This window comes from Apteryx rowi, unplaced genomic scaffold (genome assembly GCF_003343035.1).
Source record: "Apteryx rowi isolate R43461 unplaced genomic scaffold, aptRow1 scaffold_490, whole genome shotgun sequence".
Taxonomy (NCBI): domain Eukaryota; kingdom Metazoa; phylum Chordata; class Aves; order Apterygiformes; family Apterygidae; genus Apteryx; species Apteryx rowi.
In genome coordinates, this window is record NW_020450750.1 from 286,087 (window position 1) to 299,843 (window position 13,757).

Here is a 13,757-nt window from a genome sequence, read left to right on the forward strand (position 1 = left end):
GAATCTGAAGACAGTTTTATGTTTAGTGACTATAGCAAGGTTCTCCATTCAGGGTCAGCTCCACAGGGCAATTTAGACAACCAATTCTAAATACAGTCTGTAAAGTTCCAGCTCAAGCTACCAGCTTGCATGGAGGTGCCTCTGTATTGTCTAGCAATGTTTCAATTTTGACTTAACTAGCACTGCAGCCTCTAAATCTGAGATCCATAATCTAGATATCCTTTTATTTCCTCTCAGAGCTTTAATTCAGGCCACAACTTCATTGTCACTTGAGGTCAGCATATAGCCCACCACTGGAGTCAAATGATGTAGTCCTGTCTTTTCATCGCCTCCAACCAATGAAGCACTCACTTCTGTGTGGTTGTCCCTTGAGATGGCACAATTGTTGAAACTTAAATGGGGAACTGATCTGAACTAAAAGGAATCTGGTAAAAAGCATAAAGGCTAGTTTTAACTTAGCTTAGTTCCACTGGGGTATTCAGACTCTTGTGCCAGAAGAGTCAAGAGAGAAGTGTAGGAACCTGTGGCTGTTCAGAAGTGACTGTGGAATCATGAATGCCTCCTAGGAGATCAAGTACCACACAAATGTAGGGGTAGTGCTGCTTATTTTAAAAAGTTTTGGTTGAAGCCTTCCTTCAAAGGTTGGAGACTGGTCCCCCTTCTCACCAATATCTGAGGAGATTCAAACTCACATCAGCTCCAACCAAGTCTGCCAGTAGTGTGGAGAGAGAGTTGAGGGGGAAGAAGGTGGCATTCTCATTCCCTCCTGTAAAGGCTGTGCTGTTTCACATGGAGTGCTTCACTGTTCACCAAGCAGAAACAAGAGACTAGCTGAGTGGTCAGGGTATTTAACTAGTATGAGCAAGCCCCAGACTTTGGTCCTTGTTCCAAAGGCTGCTTTTGAGCCTGGCTTTCTGTGAAAAGAAGGCTTGTAAGATGACACTGTCTGTGYTTATCCATCCTTCCATCTCTCCTCCGTTGGTGAATAACATTGAACCCCTCAACCAAATTCAGCCAAATCTGACAAAGAGATAGGGGCTTCAAGAATAAGAAGTTTCTCTGGTTTAATGAAGAGAGCGACTGAGAAGAGGAGAAAGACCTTAACAATGTCTGCACTGTGGGAAAGAATGTGGCATGAGCTCACCCTTATACGACATCAAAGAACCAACACAAGAGAGTGATGTCAGAAATGCCCCAGGACAAGCTTTGTTCAGACCTCAGATTTTATTAGGCAGCAAAGAATCAAACTGTGAGACACAAATCCATGGGAAAACATTAGTGCCTCTATTTACAGGGCTGCTTCTTGTGCATTTTCCATGACTGGATGAGAATGCAGAAACGAGGCCTTTCTCTGCCCAGGTGATCATCTAGAATTATTAATCATCATGTTTTCTCTCTCTTTTCCCTTTTTCTCTGTGTTATTTTTTATGAAGTGGAAAATGCAGTAGCAAAATGGATCCAGACCAGAGTAATCATGATGGTTACAGTAGTCTTTTGAAAGTGGGGAGATATGGATTTGAATTCCTTTAGGCAGAGGTGAAATTTGAACCTAGGATCCTCATACTATGGGTGAGTCCTCTTACTATGGCATACTTGTATAAGAAGGGAAAATTTCTACCTCTTTCTCAGTCCTTTAATATCTTCCAAATTTTTAAAAATCTTGAGAAAGAGCCTGATCAACTAACTTCATGAGAAGATTGCAGTCACAACGCAGGAAGGATCCTCTGGCAATGACACCTAAAAAAGACACCTAAACCTCAGAGAAGGGCAAGGTTCAGGATTTACAACTTTGTTCTCAATATTAGCCTCTTGGCTGTATTTAGGTGGCTTCCTGCTCAGCGTGCTATTTTTTCTGGATCCTATTCTGAGTTATCACTCTCCTCGCGGGTGATAAAGATGACGAGGTATCAAATTCACAATTCTGAATTCCGGTAGATAGCCAGCCTCACAAAAGTGAGAATATAGTGCCATGGGCATTTTAAGGTAGCAGAAAAACTGCCCTTTGCCACTCCTACCCTATCCCATAATTATAGCAGTGCCAAAGACCTAGTTTGGATATGGCCACTAGTGCCTCAGAAGTTCTGTCTTTGAAAAAAGTGTGACAGCAAGCCATTTTATGTCTCAGTGATGTCCCATTATGTCTGTGCAGTTACGATTAAGTCAAAAGGTCTCAGCCGTCCGTCTGTGTCTGGCTCAGCTCTCTTCTTCTCTACACTGTCACAATCATAGAATTATAGAATAATTTGGGTGGGAAGGGACCTCTGGTGATAATCTGTTTCAACCCCCTGCTCAAAACAGGGCTAATGTCAAAGTCCAGTGAGATTGCTCAGGGCCTTCTCCAGTTGAGTTTTGAATATCTCCAAGGATGGAGATTCCACAGCCTTTCTGGACAAGTTGTTCCAGTGTCTGACCACCCTCACTACGAAGGACTTTTTTGACTACCTAATGTGAATTTCCCTTGCTGCAGTTTGTGTCCTCATCCCTTTATCTCAGAAAGTAGGTCCGTAGCACCTCTCAGCTAATATATATTCATGCTGACACCAGAAAGAGGGTGGCAGTGCTGCTAGCTTCTGATTTCTGCTCCTTCCCTGGTGCCAGTGTTGGTGCTAGTAGAGCCGTAACTTCAGCTTGCTCAGGACTGGCTGAGAGCTCATCTTTGCCTTTTTGGTAGGGCTCAACGTTAGCTGGAGAGACCCCTTGTTCTGGATGACTGTGTGGCCATACAAGCAGGAGCGATAGCTCAAATCCAGCAGTGGGAACATGCAGCTTGGGGCAGCAGTAAGGCAGAGATGGGGGAAGAGCATGAGTCAATACAGATCAGCATATACTGATTGAGAAGGTGCACCCTGAATTTTGCAGTTGATCCMTGTGATTTTAAATCTAGTTCCTAATAAAAGTTTTCTGCTGTGCTCTCTAGATCTGATCCTGTCACCTGAATTATTGTTACATATATACATACATATAATGATTCCTAATGTAATCGTTAGCAGAGCAATTCATTTGAATAAGTATGACTGAAAATGAGGGAGCACAGAACTTTATTTATAGTCCCTGGGGGATTCCTCCGAGGTCTTAAAACATGCTGAATAAACAATAGCTTGAACAAGCATGGAGATGTTGACTTATTTTGCCCACCTTTTTTTCCTTTTGTGACATCCATTAGTGTGATTTTTCAAAGAAACAAGTAACGCTCTGTGACTCTTCTGAATATAGAGTATGCATATTACCCTATTTAAACCTCAAACCGCTTACAGCACATAGTAATTAGTATCTTGTGAGTAATCTCTAAAGTCACATTAATCTGTTGAGTCATGCCAGTTAGATGCCAAATGATATGTTACTGCCTGAAATATTACACACGTTTTCAAACATGCTCAGTATGTACATGAATATTCAGTGACGCTGATCATTTGAAGAGTGTATCTTTAAAGAGGGTAGGCTACTGTCCTGCTGTGTTTCAGGGTTTTTTGGCATAAGCTGCACCAGTAAGGACAATTCTCCGACCAACTGTATGTTCCTATCACACATCAGTGGCTGATCTCATTGAGTCAGTCTGAAACCTGTAGTTTGCTGGCAGGAGTCCCTATGAGCTCATCTTTTGAACTTGATTTCATTTAGGGGAATGTTTTTCTCCCCTAAGTCTGTGTGAATTATTCTCTTTCCCTTAATTTTGACTGAGCTCTCTTGGGCAAAACTGTATCCAACATTTGTCATTGTAGATGTTAGCTACACTTTGAATCATTCTTACTACAGAGACACTAGTCTTACTTGGCTTTTTGGAAAAATGTAATCAGGCTTAACTGCTCTCAAACTGAGAGCTATCAGCTCTGAGAACAAAACCACACAGGATCACATCTGGATTTATTTTTCTTGTCTTTTGACAAGATTCAAGGATAAATGATTCTTCACTTTAAAAACTCTTTTCAACAGGATTTTAAAAATAGAAATACAGATGTATAATTCTCTACTTCTGTCACTTGGACTTGCGTTGTCTGTGGTACATACATTTTTTTATCATTTGGTGTTATTTGTCTGTATGAAGTATAAGAAGAAATTAAACTTCATATGTTAAAGTGTCAGTTGATGTGCTTCATTATATGAATTGGTATTTTTGGTAGGCCAGGTGTTAATGATGTATGTCTCTGAGAAATTCTGATTTACATCAGTCAGATTGAAATCAGAATTAGCATTTTTACATTAACATACCTTTGTTCTCTTTTTCTATCATTAAAATAAATTCATTTTTGTTTAGGTGAGTTTATAGGTCCTGTAAATGTTCGGATCTATAATCCTAGAAAAATCTATATAATCACATCCTACAGAAAAAATCATATTCCTACAGAGGTTATTCTTACAAAACTCTGACAGATTCTATCCTACTAAAATTTTAGGCTAATAACTGTTTGGACATTTGTTTTAGTAACTAGAATATAATTTTATATGTATATATATATTTATATTTTACACAATACAAAGTAAATTGTTAGAAAATGCTAAGAGCATACATATGCATCTGTGTATGAGAAGTTAATGAAAAAATGAATATTAGAAGTGTAAATGACTTGATTTTTTAATATTTCTCCTACTCTTTTCTACATAATTGTTATATTTGGTCTATAGGAAGAAGACTTTGATTCAGAAACCTACTGTAGTTTTGCTGTTCAATCAGTAATCGAGCCTTTATAGGGAAGATGATGTTTTTCTGCTACCCATTTAGTTTTTAGATTTTGTTTCTAAGTTCTGTGTATTTATATCTAATGTACATACTGAATATTAAGAACAATTTGCTTCTTAGAGAGTTTGTGTGACTGCCATTGAACTTAATGGGAAATTTACTTGAGATTAGGATCTGATCTTAAATAAATGCAGCTTTTTACATCATATTCGCCAAGAGCTTGAAGTTAAAAACAGCATTGGTTGTGAAGATAAATTTTTAATGTAGTTTGTGGTTCTTTCAGGTTCATTGCTCAAATCTGGGAGAATAGGTATAGATATCTTGTTGAAAATCATTTTTTAAGATAAATTAAATGGAAAAGAAATATATATTTTTGGAAATGCTATTATTTCATTTGCCTTAACATATTTCCTTGAGTGTTGCCTTAGCTCTGCTTTTCTGATTCAACGTGTATGAATAATATAACTAGAACATGCCACCTAGTGGCAGAGTTTGGGTGTATAATGTAACTTAATCAGAACCAGACCAAGGCACAAGTTAATAAAAATGTAAAAGGGAGTAATGATATGATAAGTATAATTTTTTTTGTCTCATAAATTTTGAAAAATCTTCAGACTATTAAGAGAGGAAAGTATCAAGAAAGAAAAAAATCAATTACATAGATGAGTATTTCTGAAAGTGTATTATTATTTGTTTCTAGTTAGCACCGGTACAGATGTATTATTTCAAATCCAAAAAATATATCTTTTTAGAAAAAAATACACTGACAATGTCATTGATAGCTAAATTCTTTTTTAAAAATATTGTCTGTAAGAGGAGTGTATTTAGATAGAAAAACAGAAGAACAGGTAATTATTACTGAATATTTCAGCAGAGCCTAGAGGTTAATCAGGAGCAGGGATCCCTTCTGTTACACACATGGCAAATTTAAATCCAGCCTTTCAAAAACTAAATACACACTTAGTTTTGCATACTGTGGCTGACATTTATCCCCATTACAGTCAATAGCAAAATTCAAGCAGACTTCTTCCTACCTGTGAGTAAAACTAATTGAAGATTTTCTAATAAAACACTTTGTTGGAAAAAGTGATTCAGCTAGCCCCTAACTTTTCACTGTATACATATGGACAACCCAATATAGGTTTCTAAGTCAAATTTCAAYCAAAATGGGAAATGACCCCATGCCTCTTTCTCATCCCCATTTCAGAATTGCCAGCAGGTTTTTGATGGATTTGCTCAGATAGGATAGAAGAGACCCAACTTCAAGTCTTCCTCTTCCTGATTCAGGTGTGGGACTGAGAACCTTAGTGTTCCAATGGTTTAATTTATATAACTGTACTATGCCTTTTCCGTATGGAAAACCAAGTGATAGTCTTGGCACTGAGGAGGGAGCCCAGGGCTCCTGAGCCTGAGCCTGGTACTAATACGGTTTCCCATTGTAGCATTAGCCACAACAGTTTTTTTCAAACCGTGATCTGAGAGTAGAAGTCTACAAGATATTTCTAAAAAAAATGCTTTGCACTGTCATTGTAATTGTTCTTTTTTAAAAGGACTTGTAATTTATTTACAGCTTCATAAAACCAAATGTTTTGCTATCTTTTCTTTTAGAGAGTGTCATCATTCATCAGTTACGCATGAACTCTAGATGAGACACCACCCCCAACAGATTTTCTCTGTGTGCACTACCCTCCTTACCAGTTGGATGGATCACTGTAGAAGCTCTCTACCATCAACACCAGGGTCACTTGTGCTACTGATTATTCATGGAAGTATTTTATTGCTTCCATTAGGTTTTATATATTTTTTCTTGGTAAAGCTTTAAGAATGAATGGCCCTGCTGATATTTTGAGAGTACATAGAGAGAGAGTAGCAGTCTTTCTGACAGCTGAATTTCACTTTTATTTGCGAAACCTAAAGCACGTGCTTGATTTTGTTTGATGTTTGCTATATAATTTATTTTTATAATACACTTTGTAATGTAACTGTCCCAAAGTTGCAATTCCTGTTGTCCATGGTGCATTTATTTGTAGAATACACTGTCAAATTTGCAATTTGATATTTTTGTAACAGAGAGTATGTAAAGAAAGTAAAATTTAACTTCAGCAACATTTTATCTTTAAATGAAAAAGTATTCACAAATTTTTGCCACCATATGATTCTGTGAGACTAAATGCTCTGAAGACTGCTGTATAGAATTTGTACTGTTGCAGAATATTTCTTGCACTGTGTGATGGTTTGGCATAAAATTAAGTATTAAGGTCCAATGCCTTGAAATACAACCAGAATCACTCATTTTAAACAATGTAAGCCAGTTTTTAAAGCTGTGATTTTTTTCTATATAATGTATGTTTTTACTTCTGCCTGTACCAAAAGAGTTGATTTTCATTATACTGTAATTAATAAATTTTCACAACTATGCAAATGTAATCAAGTGTTTGAATTTTAACTCTAATTTCTTAAGGTTGACAGTATCCACATATATATTTGTTTGTAGGGACAGAAAGTATGGCTTTGATATTTGCTTTTTCTGACTGGTATTTCAGTGTAGTAACACTGTAATATACATAGTAAAACTGATTCAAATATTGTTTATGATATGAAGAGGAATCTATCACCAAGCACTTAATGATATCTGTTTCTAACTTTGTGCTTTCACTGCATTGGCAAATATGTCAACTCAGTATGATCAGAACATCTAGTGCAAGACTAATAAGACTGTATAAATGAGATGCCATGCACTCTGCCGTATGCTGAACTAAGCATTTTACACTGGTGGCTGTAGCTTTTCAAATAGCATCTGGAAAGCTCTGTGGCAGCTATACTTAAAGTGATTTTTGAGTGAATTATATATAAAGCCAGATATGACCCATAAAAGATCTTTTTTTCTTATGTATTCTATAACAAATTAAAAATGCTTTAAAAAATTTTAGTTTAAATCATTGACATATTAAAAATACTGCAGACTTTTAATTGTAGAAGCTACTGGGGGAAACAGAGTGACTTGTATTTTTTGGAAGATAAAACAGTGTTGCTTTGCAGCAGGAGATATGACTTGGGATGCCAGAAAGAGTGCATTAGCTCAGTGTTCCACTGAGATGACTAGAACAGTTCATCTTTGAAGCTGTAGTAACGCGTTGGTATGTAGTCAATTTGATCTTCATGTTTTAGTTTGCTTTCCAACCATGGGAGCTGTTTTTCTTCTAGATGAGAGTTCTGCAGCAAATGCTGAAATTGTAAAGTGGCAGGATATCTTGGGCCTGTATAAGCTTTCTTGGGGTTTATCTGCACTGTAAAAACTTCACTAATATGGCTATACTGAGTAGCCTAAACACAATAAATGCTGTTTATACTTGCAAAAGAGTCATTTTGTTGGTAGAGCTTATACCATTTCCCTGAACAGGGACATTTTGCCTATACCAGGACTTAAGTTGGTACACCAAGTTTGTTAAGGAGTGTTTTTTTTTTCTTAGAGCAAACACTTCATGCCAATAACATAGCTGTGTCTGTAGATCATGTTTTAGAGTGAGTCAAAAAGAATTCCAGCTTGCAGAGAGTGATATGGCTGAGGCGAATCATGTTTAATATGTTCCACTTACTTCAACTGAGTGCGTAGTAGAATGAACATAGTTAGGACCTACATCTTCTTTTTTCAAAAATTATTTGTGAATCAATACCTATCCGTATTAAGGACTACACTGAGCTCACCTAGAATGAAATTGCCAGCTATATGAAATGCACAGTGACATTCCTGAAATAAACTTCTACTTTTAAACAGGAGTAAAACATAAATAAAAACTTATTCTGAACCTGAGTCTAGATTTAAAAGGTCTCAGCGAAGGTAGAAAATGTTTTCCCTTGTCTAGATTTTAATATAAATCTGATTTAGTATGAGTGTATGTATGTCTTCCCCTTTTGTTTTATAAATACATACACATTTATGATTCTGAAAACACATTAAGATTTTATGCTTTAAAAAATAAAGGTTTTTAAAGCATAAATRTAGTTGTGGTATATTTGAAACCACTTAATTTTAAAAATATTTTAGATGAACTGCAGCACTTTGGAGTAGGAGACTGATAACAYGGGCCATACAAGAGCAGCAGTGGTATATACTGTTTCACTGTTGATAATGGTTTCTGTGCGTAGAATAATGAATTCTGCCTGATCTGACACCTGGCAAGTGGCTATAGATTTCATCCAAATGCCTGGAGGGTAAAACTCAGGCGTGCAAAGGGTGCTTTGAATGGTGTACCTCCAATGGTGTACTTCCAATGCATTAATGTTTCTCAGTAATTTTTTACATTACCTAATTTGGATTTGAATCTAAAACAAGTAAGTAAAGAAAGTTTGTTAGCCACATAATTAGCCTATACTTTGGGACACTCTGGACAAAATGTGTTAGTATAGATTAAAAATGTGGTTCATTCTACAAGTATTCTCTTTTTTGAAAGAAATAATCACAAAGTGTTTTCAGACTAAGACAATGTGGAGGCTACTTTGGACTATAGACATCAGTAACTTTAAGCAATTGAAAATCAATGAAAAATCTGCTTTTCTCTTAAAGAACTCCGATTGTTTACAGAGGATTGAAAGACCTGGGTTAGTGTAATTATATGTGAAAACATAAAAAGTTTTAGTCTATTAAAAATCTCAAATGCTTTGATTTCTAGAGAAAAACTTTTCTATAGTCACTGAGAGTTTTGCACTTGCCTCATCTTGAAACATAATTAGACACAAAGAGGAGATAAAACTACTTGTTTTATAGAACTACCTGTAATGTAGAAAACAAGCTATAAATAGAAAATTGAGGTTGTTGTCCTGAATATTCCACTTTCCACTGTGAATTGTTGAGTTTTATCTCTTTCTCTGAACAGTAACATTAATTTCTAAGTAGATGACGTGTATTTAAAGCTTGTTTTTACTTACAAATGTAGATTTGCTCACTAACATAATCTATTTGGCAGCTGATGTGTTTTATTTGCCTTAAAGAGTTGACTGTTTTATAAATTAGTGGTTTTAACACAGCATAAAGTTTTATTTGTTTGGAATTTAATTTAATGAGTATTAGTTATTTAAATCTCTCCTAAAAATAAGTTCACAGTGTGATAGGATAAGTGCCAGAGAAGATCATTTGAGGGGCTTAGTGAAATACAATTAAAAAATAAATGTCAGTCGGTAGTCTTTTAGATTAACTACAATGTATTCGTATTTCTACCCCTGAAATCAGACTTCAGTTTCCAAATTAAAATTTTGAAATGTTAACATTTATTCTTAGGTAGTCTGATATATGTTTTCTTCTTCCTTGCCTTAACGGTTAATAAATGTAACACACTGAGGCTTCGACTACGTAGCATGTCTCTGTAGCACTCATTGCTAAGTTAATTATTAACTAATAAATGAGTCTGCCATTACACATATTTAAAAAGGAACATTATAAGTGTATGTTTTTGTAAGTATTTTTCTTTTTTTCTATATCCATTTTTCTTGTGACTGTACACAAACCAATGTGAAATGTAATCATGACATTGCACACCACCTCAGTGTAAAATATTGTGAACATGAAATTTTTTTGTTTTACTTTGTTGAATATAAATGAACTTGCCTTAGCATAAACCTGTGGAATAACATCCATCCAAGGTCTTAGCTTGCAGTAAAACCAGTATTATAAAGTATTTATGCTGATACCCTTTACTTCTCTAAAGAACAGAAGTAAGATACACCCTGTGATTGCATCCACACTGATTGTTATTGATGATATAATTATTTTGGTAAAGAGAAAAATCATGCTTCTAATTAACCTAGTTGCTCTGGTGCAAAATCTATGGATAGGCCAAACTTATAGATGAGTATATGGACTTGGATACAATTAATTGGAAAGAGATATCTATAACTGGCCAATAACAATATTGGTAGTACTCCCATTCCACGGGATCTGATCTGTATGGCATGCTAAAAGGTCTTTCCCCCTTTCTGTTTCACATCATACACAAGGATAAGCAGATTAGTTTGAACGCTCCCCTTCAGTTGTTGCTTTGTCAATATGGCAGCACTCACCTCAAAATCAGGACTTAGCCATTAGGGCGTGTACCATCCCACACCTTTTTAAACTTGTCCAGCCCAGAACCTGACAGCATTATAAAGCAGCTGATTCCACTGGGATGGAAAGAGGAAGAGGAAGTTCTCCAGTTCTCTCCTGTTTACACTTTTCCCAGATTTATCCTGAGCCTTTGTGGCTATGGCAACCTTACCACGTAATTTGATAAAATAGGAGCAGATCAGTACATTGAAGTGCTGAGACTCTTCACATCTCCATTATACGTAATTTGAGTTTTCTTCAGGTTGGATTTAGTCTGGTCCCTTACGCCAAATTTCTCCCTCGCACATTGGTTTGAAACTTTACGAAGGAAAACCATCATCCAAATCCCCCCTGGGTTCCCTTGACAGAGGGCCTCTCTGCAAGACCCTCTGGGAAGCGCTCCACTCTTCTGCCTGTTTCACACATAGATAGTACCACATCAGTGCCTCTGTTAGTGTCACCATCACTGTGGACCACAGCCCTGCACCACTATCTAATGAGGCTATTCCCTAACAGCGACCGAGTCCATGCGCACTTTAACCACGTCCTTACAGCTTGCAGAACAGAAGTGGAAGGTGCATTTGGTTGTCTCATTGCACGATGACAGGTCCTGTGTGATAAGCCTCGTGCCAACGTTCCCAACACCATCCAAATTAGGATTGCAAAACACTGTGCCCTGCATGGTCTCCGCAAGGATGCAAGTGTACCTTTGACGGGCGAGTGAAGAGTTAACAGGACTGAAGTTTGTCAATTGATATGCAGAAGAACTGCTATGCACAAGAACTGCTGTGCGCAAAGCTGTTGAACAGAGGACTGCGGGGTGGTAGGAACAAAAGCTTCTGTGGGAGGCTTTTGGTTTCTCCAGAGCCATCCAGTTATGCTGCAGATGGGGGGGCAGCCACAGAAAGAGACAGAGGAAGAAGGAAAATTCATCCTGATCCTGAGGGGATTCCTCCAGGCCCCTCTTGCTGTGCATCCCCAATCTACAGAGCCCCAGCTCAGGCACCCAAATCAGGCTGTAGCAGCAGGCCATGGGGACTGCCTGGGCTTGTGCTGTTCTACACACAACCACATGCCATGACTTTCTGTTCCCCCTGYCAGTCTGGCAGTTACTGCTTTGTTTTGCAAAAAGTGACACCACCACCCCCCCATCTTTCTTGCTGCTTGTGGGGCAGGGAGGCGATCTGTACTGCTGTAGTGTGCTGTGCCATAACTTCTCCATCAGCTCATGACCTGCTGTGTTCAGCAAAGGCAAGAGCCTTAGTATGGAAGCTAGGAAGGCTATTATAAAGGCATGCTGCATAAGTAGTTTACCTGGCCAGATGTTTTCTGGTGTAAATAGCAGATTTCTCATAGTACGGGAAGATTTACTTTTAAAAGCATAAGAGTCCTTTGCAATCAGACTGCAGTTCTGATACTCAATGCAGCATTGATACTCAGTGTCTGAGTACCCTTTCCCCTCCCCTCCACAGACATATTTCGAAAAGCAGTATATTTACCTAGGCTGGAAACTGGGGCATTGGCACAGGAGACTCTTGATGTTGGCTGTGGCAAGGTGTCCCTGAATGTGTCCTCTGGGAGGCCTCTGCAGGGTCCAGTAATGAGGAGAGTGCCACAGAGTGCTCTCTTCTCCAGACTTTCCCAAATGGTTGCCAAATATTAGCCTAAGTAACCTGTGACTTTAGTTACCTTAGGTTAACAAACAGTGAAGAGTGGTTGCCATCAGATGGTTGCCAGAGAAGAGTAGTTGCCACTGATTTAAGATTCCTTAAACAAGGCAAGAGGAGATAAGGAATGTAACAGTTGGGGAACAAAAAGTAACTTGTGAAAAAAACATTACCTGATTCAGACAAAGAACCAAAAAAATTACAAAATGTGATCAGCCTGTGAACACCTGGAACAAAGAAGAGCTGAGTCTACCTCTGAAGTGTACTATCTCCAGGCTCCCAATTCTAGGATGCCTGGCCCAAAAACTGGTGAGAAGTTATTAAGAGAAATGATGCATTGCTGCTTAGCTTTACATAGGCGCATATGTACCCACTAAAGTTTGTCTGCTAGCACGGCCTGTCTTTATCTCAGCTGCTGAGCRTTCAATTGCTTCTACCCAGATTTATCCCTTTGGCAACTCTTGGACCTATGACAGGGACAACAAAACAAGCACTGGGTCAGAGGTGCATTTGGCATTTGAAGACCTCTTCAAGCTCTCTGTAAAACCTGCATGTCTGCCATGCCATCCTTGAAGTACAGGGTTTGGCTCTTCAGGAAAACGTTTTCATCTTCGTGAATTTAATGTGGCCTTCCCTGCCAGTCCTCTTGTACCAGGCAGCAATCATGAGGTTACCAGCTGCTTCATACTGCCACTGGGTCATCCTGCTGCCAGAGAAATTTCTTGCCATCTCACAGCACAGGTTTACCAGCAGTGTTGTTTCCTTGGATCCCAGTTGGCACCTCACTGGATTTGCTGGGAGGCTGAAGGAGTAAAAGTTACTACAAGAACTGAAAGATGATAATAGAAAATAAAATATAGTAAAGAAAAGGGTGATAACAGGGACAAGGGGCTTAACTAGGGGGAATGATAACAGAAGGTAAGGCCCACCAGAAGATGAGGGAAAGGGTAAATTAGGAATAACATATAGTTGTAACACAGATGCCACAGGAATATGATTTACTTTTCTCCAACTGAACTCTAAATAATTATTTAGGAAACAAATTTATTCTTAAATGTTATATGTTTTTAAAAAGTGTCCAAATTTCCTACGCAGTCTTCGAAGAAAGGGAAGACCTTTCAGGTCTCCAGAGGGAGATTGCATTTGCACAAGCCTAAGGAGCTGTTAGGTAGCCAACTACTCCCTCCAGYGGTCTTTAGAGATACTTTCAATCTCTGGACAACTAACAAGCATGTATTTTAAGAAAACTGTTCCCCTGTCTGTGTAAGAAGTCTTAGATCGGATTACATACTTATACAAATACGTAAATACTTGTTGGGCTTTGGCTATGTTGTCCTAC

At 38.0% G+C, this 13,757-nt stretch overlaps 1 protein-coding gene across 2 annotated transcripts in view; it reads left to right on the top strand.

The window, feature by feature from the left end:
- Positions 1-8,125, top strand: part of FILIP1 (filamin A interacting protein 1) — a 112,355-nt gene extending 104,230 nt beyond the window's left edge. For both annotated transcript variants that reach the window (XM_026079030.1, XM_026079031.1), the window contains one exon: positions 6,284-8,125. In XM_026079030.1, the coding sequence (XP_025934815.1) occupies positions 6,284-6,324 (41 nt within the window). In that variant the 3' untranslated portion in view covers positions 6,325-8,125. The remainder of the gene's footprint in view (positions 1-6,283) is intronic.
- Positions 8,126-13,757: the final 5,632 nt, after the last annotated feature.